The sequence below is a fragment of the Artemia sp. Qi Xiang Cuo genome, chromosome 19 (genome assembly GCF_049724085.1).
Source record: "Artemia sp. Qi Xiang Cuo chromosome 19, ASM4972408v1, whole genome shotgun sequence".
NCBI classification, from domain to species: domain Eukaryota; kingdom Metazoa; phylum Arthropoda; class Branchiopoda; order Anostraca; family Artemiidae; genus Artemia; species Artemia sp. Qi Xiang Cuo.
Window position 1 is genome coordinate 39,010,644 of NC_142812.1, and position 23,842 is coordinate 39,034,485.

Here is a 23,842-nt window from a genome sequence, read left to right on the forward strand (position 1 = left end):
TGAAAAGAAAAGTTTGATTTTGAAATAAGGTATTTTTAAAAACTTGAAATTTTTGGCAATCAAAAACGAACAAAAATTAATTAAAAAAACTTCAAAAAAGAAGTTTTTCAGAGAAAAGTCAAGGCAATTTTAAACTTAAGATTAACTGGTACAAATATACCTGTTAAAACTCAAACTCAAAACGACCAGAAATTACTATGAGAGAATAAATGAAACCCAAAACGAACAGAAATTAAATAAACAATCATAGCAAAAAACATACAACGAGTAATAATATAAATGAATAATAAATCTTAAAGCGAGTAATGCTTAAATTGAATCTGTAAATCAATCTTCAGACGAAAAAAAATATTTTGGTATCGAAGCATAAATGAGACCCAAAACGAACAGAAAATAAATAAAGAATCAATGCAAACAAACATACAATAGATAGTAATGTAAATCAAAAATATGACACACGGCCCAAAGAACTGACTACTAAGTTATTAATACTGTATTAAAATAACATGGTAACAATCGAATTTCATCTTATGTGTGACAAACTCTAGTGCAGTAGGTTTTTGTTTTTTGTCTTTTTTTCTTGCCAAAAAGGCTTGTATATAACAAATACTTATATTATTTAAAAAAAAATATTTTCAAGTTTACAATTTTGAGCCAAGCTTAAAACTAACATAAATTACCATAAATAGGTATGGTATCATTATCTTTCACCCTCAAAGTCTAAAGACCTTCAAAAGGCTATGGTTTCAAATTGATTTACTGAAACAAAAATAACTTTACATTCTGTTTATTACAATACTCTTAACTTAAATACTGCTCAGACTTCTAAAAATTCATTTTTTCGATACCAAAGCTACATCAATCCATTTAGTTTTATTAGTCTGATATGCGATAGGTTTTCATCAACTTTTAAATACATTCCTTCCAAATTTGAAGAAATCGATCGGCTAAAAATAACTTTATAATTTGATACATATATTCTCTGGAAAGATCAAACGCTACATCAGGAAAATCATCCATTATATTCTTTAAATTCTTAACTAGTCTTCCAAACAATACAGGCTAATATAAGCAATTTTTCTGAGCGGCAATCCTGTACCTCTACAATCAGTTAAATCTAGCAAACCTGCAACCCCACTACTTTTGAAACTGGATATTTTAACATTACAAACCACAATGCATCTACCAATGTAAAACAAGGTTATATTGCCATAAAAAACTTATCCAAGTAAAAAGAGCAAACGTGAACAAGTGTTATTTTAAACATTCGCAAATACAATTTGACCTTAATAAAGAGATGTTTGACCAAGATACCTTACGGAACTGTGTCAAAACGAAACCTAAATCAACAACAACAGTATACTCCTGTTATTGCGGGGTATTGTCTGTTTTCAATTAATTTGAGCTGTAATATATGTATAGGTCATTGCCTATAGTAATAATATTCATGGTACCATTTTCATTTTTTATAAATGTAATTTATTTTATCGCTCTTCTTATGCACTACTCAAGTTTCGCCCAAATACCTTTACTTTTGATAATACAATTGCTGTAACTTGTATTGTCAGCAGCAATCCAGATTATGAAAAATTTATCTTTAATTGATAATCTGATAATTCAAATTGGAAATTCAGATCATTAAAGGAACATGCCTACTAATAGGCAATTTCGGCAAAAGTATGGCCGAAATTGCCTATTATTCGGCAATTCCGGCAAAACCCATACTTTTCCAAATACCTCCCTAAATGTTATTTAGCTGTCAAACAGAACTCAATAGAAACTTCAATGTACACCAAGAGATACGAGGCACTAAATATATCAGAGGCAACCCAGTCAGAAACAGATACCCTTGTTAGCGTCGGGGTTCCAGTGACCCCTCTTTCTTGCATTCTTTAGTCTTTTTTATAGCAAGAAGCAAAAATGGATATGGAGCTAACTCCAGATGACTAAATTCATGGCCCTCCTTTTCAACCTATGCTTATTGCAAGTTAGTTTAGTTTTTAGCTTCCAAATTTAGTTTAAACTTGGTTAATCTAATGGATTTTTCAAGTTCGGTGTAACAAATAATTTCCAAAATGCATAAAACAAATCCAAAAGATATCAAATCCAAAAATGCGAAGCCATCGGAGAAAGGCTGACTGAACATTGATGCCAAATATTTCGTCCCAAGCACTTAAACTATTGACTAGACACAGGTTATTTTTTCACTACTGTAAAAATAATATAAATAAACAGTATATACTTAAAAACCTATGAGCACAACGCAAATAAAAAGCAATCTTTTGCTGAAGGTTTCTTATCTGTTCATTAAAATTATTCGTTTTGAAAGAAATAAAATAGCTTTTTGTGTAATATTAAGCTGTTTCGTTATTCGCAGATTTTTCCAATACTTTTTATTTCATTCATTATATATTTTATCTATTTATATCTAGAAAATTGAGTATAGTTTTAGGATTTATGTAATTGCAGTTCAAGGATAGAGAAATTTTACTGTCTGGATTATCATTTTAGACTCAATAAAAAATGCTATTATTCATAGTCCAGATTGCTATCCATAATTCTTCTTCAATTCACGTGCTAAAAATGATATTTCAGCAGAATCTTAGAAAAAAATAACAGATTATATTGTTACTAAATTACTTAGTTCGGTGTTAGCAATTTTTGTGGTTTTATTTTCTTCTACCAGTAAAAAAACAACTTTTGTGAAAACATTTAATTTTGACAAAATTTAAAATACGAAAGAGGCACACCACTGAAAGATGATTAGAATAATACTTGTCAACAACTGACAATTCGTCAATATTTGTCAATAACTGTTGACAAATATTATTCAAGGCCCTTCTTATAGGGTGTGGCCAGAGATTAACCTCTACGAGGCCAAATCCAAAATTTTACTCCGAAGAATTGCATTGTCTGACATTTGAGCAGTTGTATCTCATCTCCGTGATGAAACCTGTTAATTCAGCCTGACGGAAGCAAAAATAGTCTTATGCAGGGCTCAAACCTGTTACCTTGAGATTAAGGTCTAATCCTCTGCCGTCTGAGGTTATTACGATAGTTATTTGGTATAACGGCTTTGTTGTATTAATACAAACCAAGCTTACCAGCATTATCGACTATTTTATCAAATATCTATTAATATGGATATGGAAGGAGGATATTTTTATGCGACAAAAGTTGCATTTTAACTTTAACCGTAATCAGCTTAAGGAATATACAATTTTCATTCCCTTCAAAAACTTGAAATACTGAATGTAAAGATAGCAATCAAAATCCTCATTCCAAACATTACAAGCCAGGTCTGACATTATAAAAACTTTACGAAAAATTAACTTTACACTTTGCATGAAGCAATACTTAACAACTTTACAAGAGGCGAAAGCAAAATTTTAAGCGTTTTGCAATCTGCTTTCGAGGATTAATGAGAAAAAAATTCGTTGAGATTATACGGTTGAAACTGTTTAAAAACCTGTTTGAAAATTCAGAAAATCAGAAATAACAGAACAAGATCATTTTGTATAGTTAAAATTACATTTTATATAGTTAAAATTACATTTTGTAGAATGACAATCCATGATCTTAAATAAAAACTCCCTCTCCCCCACATGAGTTAGTATCTCTGAACTCTTCAAGTTGAAAATACTAGAAAGCGCAATGTCACCCATATACATTCAAGGAACTTTCCATTTTCGCCGTTTCAAACCAGTTAAAAATTTTCAGTTCTGAACGAATAATACATATTTTGTTTCCTTTGCTTTATTGATTATCAGATACTTAACTTGAATATAACAGCTAGCTCCAAAACTCACAGATTAACCATTCAACTTATGAAAGGGAGTCTTCCCAAGGCCAAGGGGTAGTAATAAGCCCCACCCCCACCCTCTTGTCTATAATGGGGTAAACTTATTTTAGATTACCCAGCGTTGTAGAGGTCCTTATTCCTTATATGACAGGTTCATCCCATGGACCATAAATATTAGTCTTAAATTTCTGACATTTCACAAACAAATAAGGCAGAACAAGATTTAGTAAAATAAAGGCAACAACTCCTAGAAGAAACAGTTGGGAGTCAGCATAATATAGACACAACAGTGATACAAAAATTAATATACCACCAATAAATTCTGAATAATTCGACAAAGCATATACATGAGGAAAAATGGCAAAACAAGTAATGGCAATTGTCAAAAGAGAAAACACATGATAGGGACTAGGAAGCCTAGAAGCTAGGCAAATCGCAGCACAAAGGGAGGTACTTAAAGAAATCTGCTTTGATGCAACGACATAAGATTTATCGTAATCAATAGAAAACAAATGTAATAGAAATAGGAGACTACAGATGGCGTAAATACTGTCGGTACTAGTTGACTCAGTCAAAGTTTTTAAAACTGGAGATAATGCAAAAGATATGCCTAAATATATAATACTATTTCTTACTGATATCGAGGAGCCATTTTTAACAAATGATAAAATTGGCAATGTAACATATATAGCAGCAGATACCACTGATATTAATTTACGAAATTGCACCGTTTTCCAGCAAAAAATATACGGATAAAAATATGAATACCACTGATAGGTATGTAGTGATTCTAAGTGATCCAATAATGCTTTGTTTGAATGAAATTGGATTAAGATTGATGTTAGTCCTAAGCTCCTGTAGAAATGTATTGTCTGTATAATTATCTGCAACACCAAAATCTTCATAGAGCACTTTTTTCCAAACAGTTTTGGACGCACCGGTGGTCCTTTCTCTCAATTCACCAATCATTTTTTTATGCTTATCGTTAAGTTAGCGACAATTTATCCACCGAATATTGTTCCTGCAATATTAATTTTCTTTTTAAAGGCATTTGCCAAACCTAAAAAAAAAAAAAAAAAATCAGAAGCAACGCTGTAGCGTTGCCTATAGTAAAGGCAATACGGCTCCAATGTTTTATTATTATTATTATTTTTTCCAGGGGCACTTCATATGGAGGGGGTCGTCGTAAAAGCTTCAAAGGGGGCTCATTCGATTGGAAATCGAGAGTTCTAGTGCCCTTTTTAATAGTCAAAAATGATTGGAGGGCAACTCACCCCCCCCCCTGACGTCCATCATTCCCCCAAACACATCCAATCAAAATTTTGAGATAGCCGTTTTGTTCAGCGTAGTTGGTTTCCAGATAGAAAATATATTTTCGAGGAGGATACTCCCCCACAACCCTCAGGGCAAGGGTTTTAAGTTCTGCCCTGGGGGCATATAAGGTTTTTATAGAAGGCGTTGTCGTAGAAACTTCAAAACAGGCTCATTCGATTGGAAATTAAAGAGCCAGTGCCCTTTTTAATAGTCGAAAGTGATTGGAGTGTAACTAGCCCCCCTCCCTCCCCCCCCCCCCCACACCAATCATTTCCCCAAACACATCCAATCAAAACTTTCAGATAGCCATTTTGTTCCGCGTAGTTTATTTCCAGGTAGAAAATATATTTTTGAGGAGGACACTCCCCCACAAACCTCAGGGCAAAGGTTTTAAGTTATGCCCTGGGGGCATATAAGGTTTTTATAGTAGGCGTTGTCGTAGAAACTTCAAAACAGGCTCATTCGATTGGAAATTAAAGGGATAGTGCCCTTTTTAATAGTCAAAAATGATTGGAGGGCTACTAGACCCCCCACGCCCATCATTCCCCCAAAACATTCCAATCAAAATTTTGAGATAGCCATTTTGTTCAGCGTAGTTGATTTCCAGATAAGAAATATATTTTTGAAGGGACACTCCCCCACAACCCTCAGGGCAAGGGATTTAAGTTATGCCCTGGGGGCATATAAGTTTGTTATACAAGGCTTTGTAGTAGAAAATTAAAAAAAGGCTCATTCATTTTTAAATTAAAGGGATTGTGCCCTTTATAATTGTCTAAAGTTATTGGAGTGAACCGAGCCCCCCCCCCCCCCCGACGCCCATCATTTCCCCAAACAAATCCAAACAAAATTTTGGGATAGCCATTTTGTTCAGCATAGTTGATTTCCAGATAGAAAACATTTTTTTGAGGAGGACACTCCCCCACAACCCTCAGGGCAAGGGTTTTAAGTTATGCCCTGGGGGCATATAAGGTTCTTATAGAAGGCGCTGTCGTAGAAACTTCAAAACAGGCTCATTCGATTGGAAATTAAAGGGCTAGTGCCCTTTTTAATAGTCGAAAGTGATTGGAGTGTAACTAGCCAAAATTCCCCCTCCCCCAAGCCGATCATTTCCCCAAACACATCCAATCAAAATTTTGTTCAGCGTAGTTGATTTCCACATAGAAAATATATTTTTGAGGAGGACACTCCCCCACAACACTCAAGGCAAGGGTTTTAAGTTATGCCCTGGGGGCATATAAGGTTTTTATAGAAGGCGTTGTCGTAGAAACTTAAAAACAGGCTCATTCGATTGGAAATTAAAGGGCTAGTGCCCTTTTTATAGTCAAAAGTAATTGAAGTGCAACTAGCCCCCCCCCCCTGAATGCCCATCATTTCCCCAAACACATCCGATCAAAATTTTGAGATAGCCATTTTGTTCAGCGTAGTTGATTTCCGGATAGAAAATATGTTTTTGAGGAGGACACTCCCCCACAACCTTCAGGGCAAGGGTTTTAAGATATGAACTGTGGGCACATAAGGTTTTTATAGAAGGCGGTGTCGTAGAAACTTCAAAAAAGGCTCATTCGATTGGTTATTCAAAGGGATAGTGCCCTTTTTAATAGTCGAAAGTGATTGGAGGGCAACTAGCCCCCCCCCCCCACGCCCATCATTTCCCCAAACACATTTAATCAAAATTTTGAGACATTCATTTCGTTCAGCATAGTTGATTTCCAGACAGAAAATTTATTTTTGAGGAGGACAATCTTCCGCAACCCTCAGGGCAAGGGTTTTAAGTTATGCCCTGGGGGCATATAAGGTTTCTATAGAAGGCGTTGTCGTATAAACTTCGAAAAAAGCTCATTCGATTAAAAATTCAAAGGGTTAGTGCCCTTTTTAATAGTCGAAAGTGATTGGAGGGCAACTAGCCCCCCCCACGCCCATCATTTCCCCAAAAACATCCAATCAAAATTTTGAGATAGCCATTTTGTTCAGCGTAGTTGATTTCCAGATAAAAATATATTTTTGAGGGGACACTCCCCCACAACCCTCAGGGCAAGGGTTTTAAGTTATGCCCTGGGGGCATATAAGGTTTTTATAGAAGGCGTTGTTGTAGAAACTTCAAAACAGGCACATTCGATTGGAAATTAAAGGGCTAGTGCCCTTTTTAATAGTCAAAGTGATTGGAGAGCAACTAGCCCCCCCCCCGACGCCCATCATGTACCCACACACATTCCAACAAAATTTTGAGATAGCGATTTTGTTCATCGTTGTTGATTTCCAGATATAAAATATATTTTTGAGGAGGACAATCCCCCATAACCCTCAGGGCAACGGTTTTACGTTAGGCCCTGGGGGCATATAAAGTTTTTATAGAAGGCGCTGTCCCGTAGAAGCTTCAAAACAGGTTCATTCGATTGTAAATTAAAGGGCTAGGCCCTTTTTAATAATCGAAAGTGATTGGAGTGTAACTAGCCCTCCTCCTCCCCCCACGCCGATCATTCCCCAAACACATCCAATCAAAATTTTGTTCAGCGTAGTTGATTTTTTGATAGAAAATATATTTTTGAGGAGGACCCTCCCCTAAAACCTTCGCGGCCAGAATTTTGAGTTATGACCTGGGGGCATATAAGATCCTTATATAAGGCGTTGTCGTAGAAACTTCAAAACAGGCTCATTCGATTGGAAATGAAAGGGCTAATGCCCTTTTTATAGTCGAAAGTAATTGGAGTGCAACTAGCCCCCCCCTGAACGCCCATCATTTCCCCAAACACAACCGATCAAAATTTTGAGATAGCCATTTTGTTCAGCGTAGTTGATTTCCAGATAGAAAATATATTTTTGAGGAGGACACTCCCCCACAACCTTCAGGGAAAGGGTTTTAAGATATGACCTGGGGGCACATAAGGTTTTTATAGAAGGCGGTGTCGTAGAAACTTCAAAAAAGGCTCATTCGATTGGAAATTCAAAGGGATAGTAGTAGTATTGATATAATATTTACAACAAGAAAGTCCCACCATATACTATAATATTTACGACAAGACAGTCCCACCATATATCTATAATGATAAGTAGCGGACAGTACACCCGCCATACAAGCAGACAGTGTAACGACCTGATTCAGCCACTGCAAAAATTCGTGCTGATCTTTATTCAAAGTTCGTGATATTTTCATGGTAGTGATTCGTTCCCTCTGACATTGAGCGTGGATATAAAAAGTCTAATACGGAGTTAGTATCTCAGTCAATAAGTTGAATTTCATTAGTTTATATTATTTCAAATTGGAGAAATAAACGTTCAAATATTGTTAGAATGAGTAGTTTCATACTATTACACCTCGAAGGAGCCGAAAGCGATGTAGTGAAGACAAGGGCCCCCAATGTAGCAGTTGAAATTGGAAAGGATTCCTGACCAATATTAGAATGGGATTCGATGTTCGGACAACCCGTTATATTATTGAGTACACTTATTCCATATGAACAATTATTCTTTGCCACAAAAGTGAATATAATGCATTTTTTACTGCTAAAACATGAATTGAATGCTATTATGAAGGAAACCGAGGAAAATAAATTGATTCATCTAACGCAAAGAGAGTGAAAATATATTCTTTTATTACATTTCTGTTAATAAAAATGTTTTTTCTTATGATGTTTTTTTTTATTAGACACTCTAGATGATCGTTTACTCCACTCTCTCTCTCTCTCTCTATGGTGGTTGGTGGTGATGGTGTCCAATAGGTATTGAGATTATGCCCAAAGTAGAAACTTGCAATTGTTATTTTAGTCTATAGTTGGTTGTGGGAGTATCAAGAATGATTGGATTTGAGAAACAGAAGATCTTACGGAATCTAGTCAAATTGGAAAAATGTTTAGTGTTAGATGATGACTTTTTGGAATTATCTCTTCAACGGAAAATATTTTATCTAGAAATACTTAACTGTATAATGGGATCTGATTCTCCATCCTTGGATTATTGTATGAAGCTTATGCATTGCGAATCAAATGTATTTACTCAATTTATTGATGTATTAATTGAAACGAAGCAAAATGACATTGTGATTCTGCTTTTAACCACTACCTAGAAATGCATTCTTTAAAACAGTAGAAAATAAGTTTTTGTGACGATGTTCGATTACTCCTCCTCCTCCTAGAAGACAATGTTGTTTTTTTTATTGATTTTGAGTCAGTTTCTTTCTGGCAGTGAGACGGTCATCATTGGAAAAATGTATCATACATGTTCACTATGTTTATATACATTGGGCAGCTGGTCTTCATGTGAGAACTGTACTACAGTTGATGACTATAATGAAAAGTATAGACTATGCAATCCATGTAAATTGTATAAAGGACATGTTGTATAAATTAAGGACTGTAATACCTGTCTAGACGAGATTTGTAACTCTCATACATAACGCATATTTATGTTCCAATTGTCATTATGATATGTGTGACTAGTGCGAAGATACTTACCCTGTTATGATTGGAAAATACCTTAAACGTGACTTCAGTTTATTTCTAAGGGATTGGTATCGTCGCGGCTTTAAATTGTATTGGGAAGAAGAATTTGGAGCAAGTTTCAATTGTAAAAACATGAAGAGAGTATGGCTCCTGCGTAATCGTTATGAGGACAATGCAAGTAATGATTATAAACCCAGCGATTTTTATTTGGCTGTGAAAGAAAATTACTCTTCATATGAGAATATTGTGTGCGACATGACTTCAAATAATCAGATAGAAACAGGATAATTTTTCAATATGAATCGTAATAGTATCATTGACTTCACAAGAAGATTTAATGGAAAACAAGTTACAATATACTTCGGTAAACGTGATCCAGACGTTGCACAACAGGATCAATAGAAATAGAATCCAAATTATCTGACACCACTAATGGTTATTAACGACGATGACTATGATGATGATGATGATGATAATCTAAACGACTATGAAGAAGAACAAATCTAAACAAATGAAGGCAATAGACTTTTTTATAGTGCATATATATTTTATTAATAAACAAATTCACATAAATTTTTAAAACACTCTATTCTTAGGGCACTTAAATCAATATTGTACAGGTCTCAGAGGGTATTTTCTAATAGAAATTCATTCAATCATAGACTGTGTACATAAATGTTGAGAAATTCACTGAAAGAATAATCACGACATCGAAAAATGAAATAAAGTAATGCATGAAAACCGCAGCTTTTGGTCGATAAATCCTGTACCCACATCCGATTTTGAATAATTGTCTTCCCACTTCCTTCAAGGTAGTTTTTGATGTGAGGCGTGTAGTATGCATATGGTAAACCAAGAGGATTAAAAAATTGTATATTCTTAGCTGTTTCATAGATGTATAGCCAATGCACCATCTGCAAAGCCGAAGGACTACTGTTAAAAATGATACTAGTTTTGATAACGGTATTAATATCTTAAAGGGAATCTCAGGTTGTTATGTAGTATATGTATTAGGACATAAAAGGATCCATGCTAAATATATTGAATATTTGAGTATTGTTCATAGTACCAAGTCTTAAAGAACACTACAATCTGGAGTAATTTCTCGGTAGATTGTAAATTGATTGAGTGAGATTAATGTTACACTCTCTTTCAATGGTTTGTCAAAGGTACACTCCCAACGTACAGTACCCATTCGGACAATACTCATATCTTGAGTACCAGACAAGTCCAAAACAATGATACCATGACTTTTTGCCAACATTGAATCGATAATACCATTTTCATATAGTTGAGAATCTCGAACTAGGGATTACATTGTCAACTCATATAGGGTCCTACAGGATGTATCAAAGGATAAATTGTAGGGATGAATTCTATTTACTTTAAAGACAAGAGAGGAAAGTCCAAATAATTCGAATTCAAGTGGCGAGGTTGTCCGTAATCCTATGACACTGGCACTTTGTACAAAAGCCAAATTGAGTTTCGAAGGAGTTCCACCATTGATAAATGAAGAATCGGTGTTGGTACTTGATCCAGTGACAATATGCCATTGATTGGTGATTGGTTGAGGAACGATCAGATTGATACTGTTTCCAGAGGCTCTTAGTTTTTCAATTGCCAAAGCAACAGAACTCATAACCTGTTGTTTTCGCACATGAAGTATTGCCGAAGTGAGATTGACGTTAGCATCGGGTGCTGCATCAAGTGTTTTTCTCAATATGAAATTGAACGGTGCAAGTTGTAACTTTATATCAATTTTAACATTGGGGGGCATCCATTGGGATATATTGAATATTTCATGATTGAGTCTACCAACTAAATAGTACTCCTTGTTCACTGCCCAAGTGAGTTCACCGTCAGTATCAACATTTGTTCTATAGTCATAGCCCATTGGCAGACCTCTCAATTTCTTATAGGCCATTGGAGTCATCAACATAAAATTTATGTAACCAGCATAGTTTGATATATTGTTGCTAGTGCTCACCAATGTTCCATTTATGTAGACACATATTTGTTTAAATAAATTGTGTAGTATACCATTCTAATAGGATATTCCATCGACGTTGGAGGGAGGTGAATTGTCAGACTTTTTCCTCACCACAACTTTTAAATAAATAAATGTAGACGATAAATCTATGAAGTAGTCTTCATTGGAATAAATTTGAAAATATATGTTTTCAGAGAGTGGTTGTTGTGGGTAGAATTGTTCATAGGATCCATGTCTTACACTGACATCTACATTTTCTACATTGACAAGACTTAGAGATGTAGTGACAGTGGGATGAGATTCCCTGTGGGGTAGATATGCCATCTAGGAAAAGAAATCCCTTTTCGATTGAACAATTTTTCTTCTTGGTTTCTTTTTCTTACTTTTCTTTCACAAGAGTGATGATGATGTCTTTCGCTTCTAACCTGAGTACAGATTGATGAGTGAAGATATGTTTCTCCTCCTTTTAAAACCCCTTCCACTTAGTTTCAATCACTCGTAAAGGGATCGTGCGCTGGACCTGAGATTTTTTTAAACACTTTCTTTAAAATCTTTACCATCCCCCCAATCGTGTAGCGTAGAGCATGCAAAATCTGCAGCAACCGGCGCAATATATTTTTCAGCCAGCAGAATTGCAGAACGAAAAAGCTTAGCAAACCATCTGCCAAGACCATAGCCCAACATTGACGAACGGCCTTTATAATAGTCCATTCCATGACCAAATTGCCGTGGATGGAGAGCAGTAACATAGCAATCAATATCAGGGCATACAAATATATTTTTTCTATTAGTCATTTTGTTATTGTTGTTGTTATCGAATGGGTCGAAAATGACATGTAATCACGGCCAAACCTTTTGTTATTGCTAGAGGATCACCTAATTCACTTCTTAGTGTTAACTGACAGAGTTCCAAATACGAAGTGTTTACAGGTATATACTGAAGGTGCTTTATATTATGGAGATGAACTTGTTCATGGGTTGTTTTTCGTTCAAGAACACGTAGGAGGGGGACATTAGAATTACTAACTCTCGATGTTTCCACAAAGGACGCGTAGAGAAATACGCAAGAGTCCGAGGCGAGACCAGGGTCATAATCAGCAAAAATAACTTGATTTATCCCGCTAACAGTTCCAGCGTTTTTCCCATTGATTATATTCTGTTTAAAGCCAAGAACATCTCTCAGATTATCATTGATATGAATCAGTTCAGTGTCAACGGGTGAAGTAATGTAAATCCTATCATGTTCCATTGAATAATTAAAATGGAAGGTACCATTCCTTCAATATGAGATTTTTCTATTGATTACACGACACAAATTCGACATAGTGTCATATTATTTTTATCTCAGTGTAACAACTGGATATTTATTAGATTTAAGTGCTTCAACCCATTTAAACTTGACAAAGAGTGACCAAAGATATTGTAAAACTTTTATATTATGCATAGGATCCTTTCTCGGGATATCATAGGTATTTTTTAGAATACAGTCGACAAGAGCCACTTCATACTTACCATCATCGAATTTGATGGCGGGGGAGAGTTTCGTCCAAAATTCACTTGTTTTATTCAAATCATTGTAGAGAGGATCGGAGACATTGGACATAAACGTTACATAAAAATCATTGGGCATTGTCAATATCTTCAACACTGATAAAAGAATCAAAATCAGAGTTGTATCCTAGCCAACGAACAAGCAACTGTTTCATGCCCTTCAATCTGATAGATTCCGGTGTTTTTAACTTGTTGTAATTCATAATCATAAAAGCCGCCAAGAATCTCATCATCTTTCATGGCACGTAGACGATACGTTATGTGTGTAGTGTCCAAGATTTTGGAGAATTTATATGGTTCAATGGACCATATGTAATTACCTTTTTCAAAAACATTAGTAGTTCGATTGATTCGAACAGTATCACCGGCATTGCACTTCTTCTTTTTCTTCTCATTACCAACATCACCAGCACCATTGGAATACTGTTTAAGAAAAGTGTCAAATGTATTGACATCATGATGAACTTCTGTTGGGGTTGAGTTGGACAGGGATCGATGTGGACGTTGATTATAAATCAACATTATTTTATCCAAACCACGAATACAAGCATCATCATTTTTTAGAGTGCAATATCTAAAAATAAAAAGTCGAATTGTTCTTATCAACCATTCAACCAATGCTGACTTCATTGTACTATTAACATGGTAAAGTATTATAATATATTTCAGTAGAATCATCTTTACATGTGGATAAGCAAATTCACTACCCCGATCCGTTTGAATCTTCTTATAGCAATCCTGTTCAAGGACGATTTCAAGAGCTTTAGCAACTTCTTCGCCGCTCTTTGACCGCAGTAGAATGGCATATAAATAGTGACTAAAAACACTGATTGCAATTGGAATGTACTTGTAGGGATGACTTTGATACCCTTGAATCTCATCTAGAGTCAAAAAATCAGCTTGTAGTATTTGTAATGGGTAACATGCTTTAGTTTTCGTATAGTTAATACCACGAACTCTACAATTAAGGTGTGGAGAGTAATTTGATTCTTCTTCTAGACACTTAACCCGCGATTCTTTTCATGTCCAGTGACTTGAGCAAGTGTGGTGGGGGAACTTAAACTTCCCACTGCACCAATATTCTCATAAACATGTTTCAATGCTTCTACCATTTTGAACGTAAACACGTAGTGAAGTGTCCACTGCCCATTTGCTTACTAACAGGTGATGGTTAGGGGGCAGCAGTGATATTAAAACGTATTTACTTGACTCCCTCACTAATAACTCTCCTCAAATCATTGTTTTAACTTGGCTTGTATGCAGTATTTTTCGAAAATGATTTAAAAACATCTTTTTATATTTGACTTATTTACCTTAATTGTTTTATAATATGATTGCTGCCAGAACGGCTGTTGGGACGGTTTGATTAGTTTTAAAATGTGTGCAGGTGACTGTCAAATGATACAAGTCTTTTACGATCCGTGACCAAATCTGATAATAAATCAAGTAGAATATAGATCTTGCCATGGATTACAACCTGATTCCGATTGGCATCAATTTGAACATGTTCACTGTCATTGAGATATGTCAAGAGTCTTTTACACTGTTCACGATAGGAATGTGGCATTAGATCTGCAACACTTGTCATAACTTTAGACAAATCTTCTTCTTCTTCTTTTGGTATTATCGTTGATGATGATGATGATGATGATGGAGTCATTTCCTTATTGGATTCAATGACATTTACTTTGAGGGGTCTCTCACGATAGGGCTTGTGTTTGTCTTCTCGGCGAAGTACATTTTGAAATATAATTAACTTTTCATCGTCGGCACTTGTCTTATTGTTAATAAATTTATTGAGATTGTCCTCCAAATGTTCCATTGGCAAAAGCGTGAGTTTAATTGGGGTAAATTTATAAGTTTTGGCTATTCTCTCTCTCTCTAGAGAAAACTGTTTACAAGTCCTGCAATGATTGGCATTAAAAATGTAAAGAAGTTACCACCCGCATGAAGAAGTCATTTGCTATTAAAGTCGTTTTCCTTATTTTTTCTTGCCACTGTTTCTATGGAGCATAAAATGGAACGATGTTGCTTTTTCTGTTGCTTAACCACTTCTGACAGTTTAAAATTACCTTTGGTTAGATTTTAACAAAATTCAGATACGAGATTAATGAATTCTCTGTCGACACCATGTTTGAGTATAGCCTTCCTAAGTCGTGGTTTTGAATTACCTAGGACGGTGAATAAATTTCGATGTTCATGCAATTTTTTCAGTGTCAGGATTGCAACTAACGACCTTTTTTACTGTTCACTGGCAGATATAAAGTAATTTCATTGTCAAAAATATCGATGACTACATGCAGATCCTCGGGTGTGTTCTGATTCAAGTAAAGTAGAATATATCTGTAGGATCTGTTGGGAGTCTGATTGTAAGCCGAGAGTAGCTATTTCTGTTCCCCTGGATACACCCGTATTTTTAGTGTAATGATTGAACTTTAATCACGAACGGCTCTGTTGATAATACAGTAGGTGCAATTCAGTGCAAGTGTTCTCATACACTTGGTCTGCTGAAACAGATTGTGTAGAACTAGTGTTACTAGAACTAGGATTGACGGTCCACAAAGAAACGATCTAACTAGTGTTTTAAATTGATACATGATTCATTCAACAGTTTACCTAGACAACTTACTGTAGACTATGGCTGTCTAATGACTATATAAATTCCCTACTACTAATACTTCGTTCGATAATATTAAAAATGAGAAGAAGACGACTAATAAATAATCATATTTTGTTTTATTAAATACACACACATAAAAAAGTAAAAACACTTTAAAAAAAATACTACATTGAAAAAAGCACATTAAACATGAAAAAAAAACACTTTTTTTTTAATTTATTTATAATAAAAAAATATAACATTTACATGGGCACTAGAAAAAAAAACACTTTAATAGATACACTTTTTTTTTAATTTATTTATAAAAACATACAACATTTAATGAATAATGCACTTAAAATATCACTTTTATTTACAACATTTTAAAAGGGGTTCCCATTCCCCTCCCTCCCCCCGGAAGGGCGCGGCGGCCGCTGGCGGCGGCCGGCCGAAGGCCGGTACCCCCCCCCCCGGGCCGGCCGCGGGGCCAGAAAACAATTTGAATACTTTTTTTTTATTTACAAAAAAACAAAAAAAAACAACATAAGACTCTGCCTTGCTATAAGAACAAAAAACTGCCGAGTTGGGGAAAAAAGCTACTGCTGAGTTGGGAAAAAAAATAATGCTGAATTGGAAAAAAAATAACTATTAAAAAAGAATCCCACCACCACCCAACCATTTACTATTTAATTTTTTCCCGACCGAGGCGATGTCTATAATCTCGACACACACTTCGGTCAGAAGTTAAATAATGTCCATGGGGTAGCACCTTCACACCATCTTCACACACATAGACTTTGTCCGACACGGGACACATGGCTATTTTATCAACAAAAACTGTGTGGTTTTTAAATTTTAAAGAGCGAATCGCCATGACCTTCGCCCAGGGAACTATACTATATTCCATACAGTTTCTGTATACATTCATGTCGAAATTCTTATTCACGTAGTGTCTAAGTAACCATTTGCAGACTTTTTCGATAACCTTGCTCTGTGTCTGCACACAGTACACCTTCGGACCTGCAAGCACACCACTGGAAATCAAGTCACTTCCCGTATCTTATTTGAACATTATTAACTGATTTCAGGCCTGGCGATTCACTGGATCTGGATAAATAGAATCATCCTAATCGGTAAAGTCTATTTGAGAGATATTGTGCATGGCTTTTCCAAATCTTTCAATTAGTATGCAGCTCTAACTTTTAGCAAAAGAGAAGCGGTATTGCTATCATATGCTTGACCTTCTCCCTTTGCCGGTCCGTGGCACCTACAAACATCGTAATAGAATGACAACATGAGTTTTTTTATATTTCGGTTATTGCGCTGTCAGCTGCAATATTTTTATTGAAAATTACGTTTTTTTTTTTCTATTTAAGAGGACCATATTCGAGTCTATGATGGTGAATGATGTAAAGTTTGGATCGGCAACGATTCGAGCACATTCTTTTTGGTCAGTCACAATGTCACAACGACTTCGATTGTGTGCACTCTCACACATTTTACCAAGGGCTGAGTTGAAAATGAGTTTAAAGATTTCCTTTTCAACCTTCGTTCCCGCGTCAGAATATTTATCAACAAAAGTGTCAATAAACATTTTCAAACAGGGTTTCTGGTCAAATTAGAGGCTTCTATGTATCCTTCTGACGTTGAAACCGTTGGCTACCATCCACCGCAAAAGAACGTGATGTACAACGATATTCTCTTTCGGGTGAAGGTCGGCGATGAGTTTTTGTTTTGAAGGTGTCCAGTGCACACCACCATCCTCTACCTTAGAAATTTTGTAAGGACCCAAGGAGTCTCTATTCACCGCTCTGTTTATGCATGGGAAAACAAAATCCTTCACCGAATCATGCTCCACGGGTATTTCACGATCGATCTCAAAAAATCATCCCCGCGCTCCATTCTCCTCAACATTGGCAACGTTGGGGAAATTTGAAGAACGGGCATCGTTAAGCTATTTATAATTTCCACACGGCAAAGAGTAGTGAGACATTGTCTACGGATAGAGGGCGTTTATATATAAGAAAACTGCATCCGACTTTACACCGGTGTCTTGTCCAGTCGGATCCGTTTCAAGGATAAGATCTCCATGAAAAATATACCCTCCCCCCTCATTGATCTCTCTGCAAATAGATACGGATCCACGTCGGTGATCAAGCCTATTTCCTCTTTACTGATTTTAAGAATTAAATCCATCACCAAATGAGGAGTGGAAAAATAATAACCTAAATCCAACCCAAATTCCCCATAGATTTTATTCGTTTTCTTACACACAATATCCAGCAAAGTCAATACATCACTTGCCAGGTATAATCTACAATAATCCCACCCATTTTTACACCCTCCATTAGCCCAAACCCTCTTTGCAAAGTCATAGTTGACAGTGGTGTATTGAAAATCGTAAAGTAAATCTTAAAACGAGGCGATGGACGGACATTGCTTCTCAGAAATCTTCGCGGTAGATTTGTAGTAGTCATACGAACATTTGCCCTTATCTCTTAGTAAATCAGGCATTTATTGGCCGGAAAAGTGCCGATGCTGTTTAAGGAGATGCTACCTAAGCAGGGGAGAAGTGTTAAAATCGTCACTTTTCTGTAATACAATGAGTGTTCTTAGGAATTAGGGGAAGAAGCTAAAGGAGTCTAAGAAACGGATCTTATTCACGTACAATTTATCGTTATCTATTATTTGCCATTTGAATTCTAAGAGCAGCAGCTTTTCAGACGACTTGGGTATGATATTATAAGAAAAAGAACCATCTACCCATGCGCCATCTACAAATCCACCTCGTTGCAATCGTGCCAATGCCGGTACAATAAATTTCATGTCATAGCTGGAATTGTGTATATAAAAAGGTAAAAACAATTGTTGACTAACGTTTAAATTACATGATTGATGGGCCACTCCACGAAAATTGCTCAATCCCGATACAATCGGGTTGCCCAAATGATCTTGGTCGCGGACCATACCTTTACCCCCTTTCTCCTTACCCCCATTCCCCTTTCCCTCTTTCCCATTACCCTCAACAAATTCCCCCTTACAAACCCAACATATTTTTTCAGTTTTAATGGCCAACTCGTCCTCTGGTGATAGAGTCATTCGATAGGATGTATTTCGCAGCCGTGATATCGATTTATTTGCTGTTTTAATGAGTGCTGTCACGGCTGAGAGCATACAATCCTCACCACCCAATCTCTCAACTACCTCTACCAATTGTATGGAATTACACGAGTCTCTTTGTGCGTGAGCATAAGAGACTGCAATGACCTCATGTTTTTTAACAAGATTTAAATTCAATGGATCATACACATCTATGATAGCGGCTTCGCAGTCTAGGGCCACCTTGTCACTCTGTTGGAGTGAGTTTTGAAAGTTCTTAAATCGCAAGATGGCCCTGTCACCGCTAACCGTTTGCACAGATTGACATCCGTGACGCTTGCAATGCTTCATATGATTGTTTAACTTAATTTCTGACCGGAATCTAGAAAGGCATGTCGGAGAATAGAAACATTCCCACCTCCCCTGTTTACCCTCCCCCAGAACCCAACTGATTTTTGGTATTGAAAAAAAATGTCCAATTGAATCGGGGTCACTGGCTGGCTTGTAAAGGAGCCAAACCCAATGTTCCACTGATTCAACTAACGGAGCCCTCACTGGAAATATAAACTTCCTGTTGCGGTCACCCCCCCTCAAATTAGTTTTGATATTGAAGAACAGTAGCACCAAATTTTAAATGTGCATTAGCCCGTTCAAAAACATTCGTCCAATTAAGTGTTTCTTGACATTGATCATTTAAACAATTGAAATCTACTTTAGGGAAATTTGGACTCCCATTAACTGCGCAATTGTCCAACAGTGTCTTACTAGCATTCTCTTGCAGAGGCTTGTGAGCTGCCACAAGAAATACATATTTGAAGCATTGAAGCCCTGTATCGAAATTGAAGCGTTGTACACCTTTACACCTCTTTAAATCATCATTATATTTTGGTCCCACCGCCCCCTCCCGCCCCTTAAAATAAAATTCTTTTTAAATTTACCCACATTAATATCCAAACTCCCAATAAATAACAACAATGACCCAATACCCAACTCAGTATAATTTTCTAATTTTGTTGCTATATTATCAACCCACTCCCTAAAAACCCCCTCAAAATTATTCAGGTCTGGATGACGTGGTAGCATTTCAGTACGTAAATAACGCTCATACACCTCATCCGACTTTTCATTGAAATAAATTGTTTTTTGTGCGATGGCAGCCTTAATCCCATCCCTCCCACCACCCTCCCGAATCACTCTTTCAAGAAGGGCTCGAATCTTGCCCACATAGGAGTGTACTATGTCTACCAGATTCGTTATGATGCTACCTGATGTTAGTGAATTAAATGGATCCTTAAACTCAGCCATATAAACAAACACATTTTGCAAGGCAGAGTCAACTAAATTAAAATCGGGCATGACAGGGGGCGTTACGGGGATTTCATGTCCTCCACCAATTTGCTCAATGATGAGGATGTTACATGGTGTCAAATCTCCCAACTCACTCAATCAACCCTTGAGTGTATCAGGACTGAGACGATCAGCCCATTCGAGGGTAGTTGGTTGAGTCATACCCCCTGTAGATGTACTTGCTACATTAATATAACTACCCCCTATATTCGGAGGAAGCATACTACAATTAAAATCGGACATGATAGGGGGTGGTACGGCAATTTCATGTCCTGCACTAAATTTCTCGATGGTGGGGATGTTGTGTGGTGTGGAATCCCAAAACTAACTCAACAAACACTCGAGTGTATCAGGACTGAGAAGCATACTACTATTATTACTACTACAATTATCACCAAACCAATCACTTAACAATTTTGTTATCCATTCCTGTGATTGATCATGGAGATTATTTTCGAATTGTGTTGGTGGTGGGAGTTCCAGTACATTTATCTAAAAAATGAATGTGGAGTTATTTTCTTTATTTCCCTGAAAATTAATAATCGGATTGTCTGTGTGTGTGTGTTTGTGTTTTTGTGTTTGTTTATATGTGTTTATTTGTGTGTTTGTGTTTGTTTCCTTGTTTTTGTGTGTGTGTTTAATATGATTCTTAGAGTGTGACCTGGTATAAGAAAGAGAAATTATGCCATATTTTTTTATATGGTGATGTGACACTTCAATTAAGCTGAAAAAATATTTTCAGTGTTTAATGATCTAAATATGTAGAAGCGCTACCCTTTTATTACTTTTTTTTAATTCTTAATTCATGCTAGATCCTAACATTGACATTGAGGTTTTTTTTATAACACGCACACTGAGATAGATATATACAGAGATAAGAGAGAGAGAGAGAGAGAGAGAGGGAGGGAAAAGATACAATTTTTCTTACGTAATCGTGGAGAGAGGTGACTGGTTCCATGAGTACATCATCTTCATGGAATGGGAGTATGGTTTTCATGTTGAGTGTGGTAGTTGACCAGTTGACAGTTGGTTGGTGTATGATGGGTCCGGGTGGTTGTGTCATCTTGTTGTGAGTGTTGGATGTAGGAATTGACCAGTTGACAGTTGGTTGGTGTATGATGGGTCCGGATGGTTGTGTCATATTGCTGTGGATGCTGGCTGTGATAGCTGGATAGTTGGCTATTGGACGGTTTACGGTTAATGTTGATTGTATTAATGGATTCGACCTACGACCATGTTGTATAACCGTCGGTCTGCTGACCACTGGTGTCGCTTCACCCCTTCTTATCTTCTTAATTGGTAGGGGGAGCTCTGGAAAATCCTAAAAAAAAAGTTTAATTTTCATGAAACAAATCTTGAAAGAGAACCATCAGTCCTCATCAATAGTGTGCACAAGAATAAGTTTTTAAAATTTAAATTTAATTGAAAGTGTCATTCTATTTTTCTGATATTATTTAGGTTTGAAAAAAAAACTGTCAGAAAAAAAAACAAAAAAAAATTGTCAGAAAAGTTAAAAAAAAACTGTCAGAAAAAAAATGGTTACTACAAACATTGTCTTTCTAATAGTAATAGTCGCAACACACATATCTATATCATTCCCATTTTGAAGTTGTAAAATATTAAATGTGAATTTCATATGTTTTAAGTGTGTTTAATGACATTCTAACAGATTTAAAAAAAGTTGAAAAAGCAAAAAAAAGTTAAAAAAAAAAAAAAAAATGGTCACTACAAACATTATTTTTCTAATAGTAAAAGTCGCGACACACATATCTATATCATTCCCATTTTGAAGTTGGAAAATATTAAATATGAAATTTTTGTATTTTAAGTGTGTTTCATGACATTCTAAGAGATGTAAAAAAAAGTTAAAAAAAATTAAAAAAAAAGGTTAAAAGAAAAAAAATGTTGGGGTTGGGGGGGGGGGTTGGAGGGAGGGGGGTGGACGATTGTCGCACTTTGGGCCGGTAGGGAACGAATGTGGTGCCGGTGGGGAACGAATGTGGGGAACTTTGGTCTGGAATAAAAAATAGGTATGATTTACCTCGTGTACTAAGCTCGCAAGCCATTTAAATGCAGTGTTTACACACTTTTTTTCATGTTTTGATATTGCTCTTTACCGACCTCTGGAGATCCAGGTTCAAAAAATATTTAACAATCTGTTAACTATAATAGGGTCTGTATAAATTCTAGTAGAATTAATTTCTTTACCCACTAAGAATATAAAAGAATAACTTACTTCTTGCGTGTAGCTTTCGTCAATATTCCTTTTATTTGAATGCATCATTATATCTCGAATGCCAATTCTGAACTGATGAAATAACACATTGTCAGAGTTTTTATATCCATGTTCAAGGTTAAACATAAGTCAACCACACCTAACAAATTAAATTACAGAAAGAACTTCACAATTTCAAACAAAGGAAACGCACGACTTTTAACAGAAACATCACGAATTTTCAAGGTAGTTGAATCGGTCATTACACTGTCTGCTTGTATGGCGGGTGTACTGTCCGCTACTTATCATTATAGATATATGGTGGGACTGTCTTGTTGTAAATATTATAGCTATATGGTGGGACTGTCTTGTTGTAAATATTATATCAATACTACTGATAGTGCCCTTTTTAATAGTCGAAAGTGATTGGAGGGCAACTAGCCCCCCCCTCACGCCCATCATTCCCCCAAATACATCCCATCAAAATTTTGAGATTGCCATTTCGTTCAGCATAGTTGATTTCCAGGTATAAAATATATTTTTGAGGAGGACAATCCTCCACAACCCTCAGGGCAAGGGTTTTAAGTTATGCCCTGGGGGCATATAAGGTTTTTAAAGAAGGCGGTGTCGTAGAAACTTCGAAAAAGGCTCATTCGATTGGAAATTCTAAGGGATAGTGCCCTTTTTAATTGTCGAAAATGATTGGAGGGCAACTCGCCCCCCCCCCCACGCCCATCATCTCCCCATACACATCCAATCAAAATTTTCAGATAGCCATTTTGTTCAGCGTTGTTGATTTCCGGATAGAAAATATATTTTTGAGGAGGACATTCACCCAAAACACTTAGGGCAAGGGTTTTAAGTTATACCCTGGGGGCGTATAAGGTCTTTATAGAAGGCGCTGTTGTAAAAACTTCAAAACAGGCTCATTCGATTGGAAATTAAAGGGCCAGTGCCCTTTTTAATAGTCGTAATTGATTGGAGTGTAACTAGCCCCCCCCCCCACGCCGATCATTTCCCCAAACACATCCAATCAAAATTTTGTTCAGCGTAGTTGATTTACAGATTGAAAATATGTTTTTGAGGAGGATAGTCCCCCCACAACCCTTGGAGTATGGATTTTAAGTTATGCCCTGGAGGCATATCAGGTCTTCAAAGAAGGCTTTGACGTAGACCCTTCAAAAAAGGTTCATTTAAGTGGAAATTCAAAGGGCTAGTAACCTTTTTAATAGTAGAAAATGATTTGAGGGCAACTAACCCCCCTCTCACGCCCACCTTTTCCCCAAACACAACCCTGTCTCAAAATTTTGAGACATCCATTTTATTAAACGTAGTTTTAAGTTCTGGAAATTAGGTCTTTGAGGATGACAACTGCCCCACAGCCCTCAGGGCAAGAGTTGTAATTTAAGGATTCTCCGAATCCAGTAGTAAGGGTGTACGCACTTTAAAATTTACATTGAATTACACATGAATATGCGTGTAGTTTAAC

General features: G+C 36.3%; 1 protein-coding gene and 1 pseudogene across 2 annotated transcripts in view; one reads left to right on the forward strand and one right to left on the reverse strand.

Annotated features, from left to right (window-relative positions):
• Positions 1–409: 409 nt before the first annotated feature.
• Positions 410–23,842, reverse strand: part of LOC148940823 (phosphatidylinositol N-acetylglucosaminyltransferase subunit C-like) — a 98,734-nt pseudogene continuing 75,301 nt past the window's right edge. Inside the window, exon 3 of the transcript XR_016143334.1 lies at positions 410–4,862. The product of XR_016143334.1 is annotated as a phosphatidylinositol N-acetylglucosaminyltransferase subunit C-like (transcript). The remainder of the gene's footprint in view (positions 4,863–23,842) is intronic.
• Positions 11,001–23,842, forward strand: part of LOC148940824 (uncharacterized) — a 27,318-nt gene continuing 14,476 nt past the window's right edge. Inside the window, exon 1 of the mRNA XM_089105082.1 lies at positions 11,001–11,078. Within this exon, the coding sequence (XP_088961208.1) occupies positions 11,001–11,078 (78 nt within the window). The remainder of the gene's footprint in view (positions 11,079–23,842) is intronic.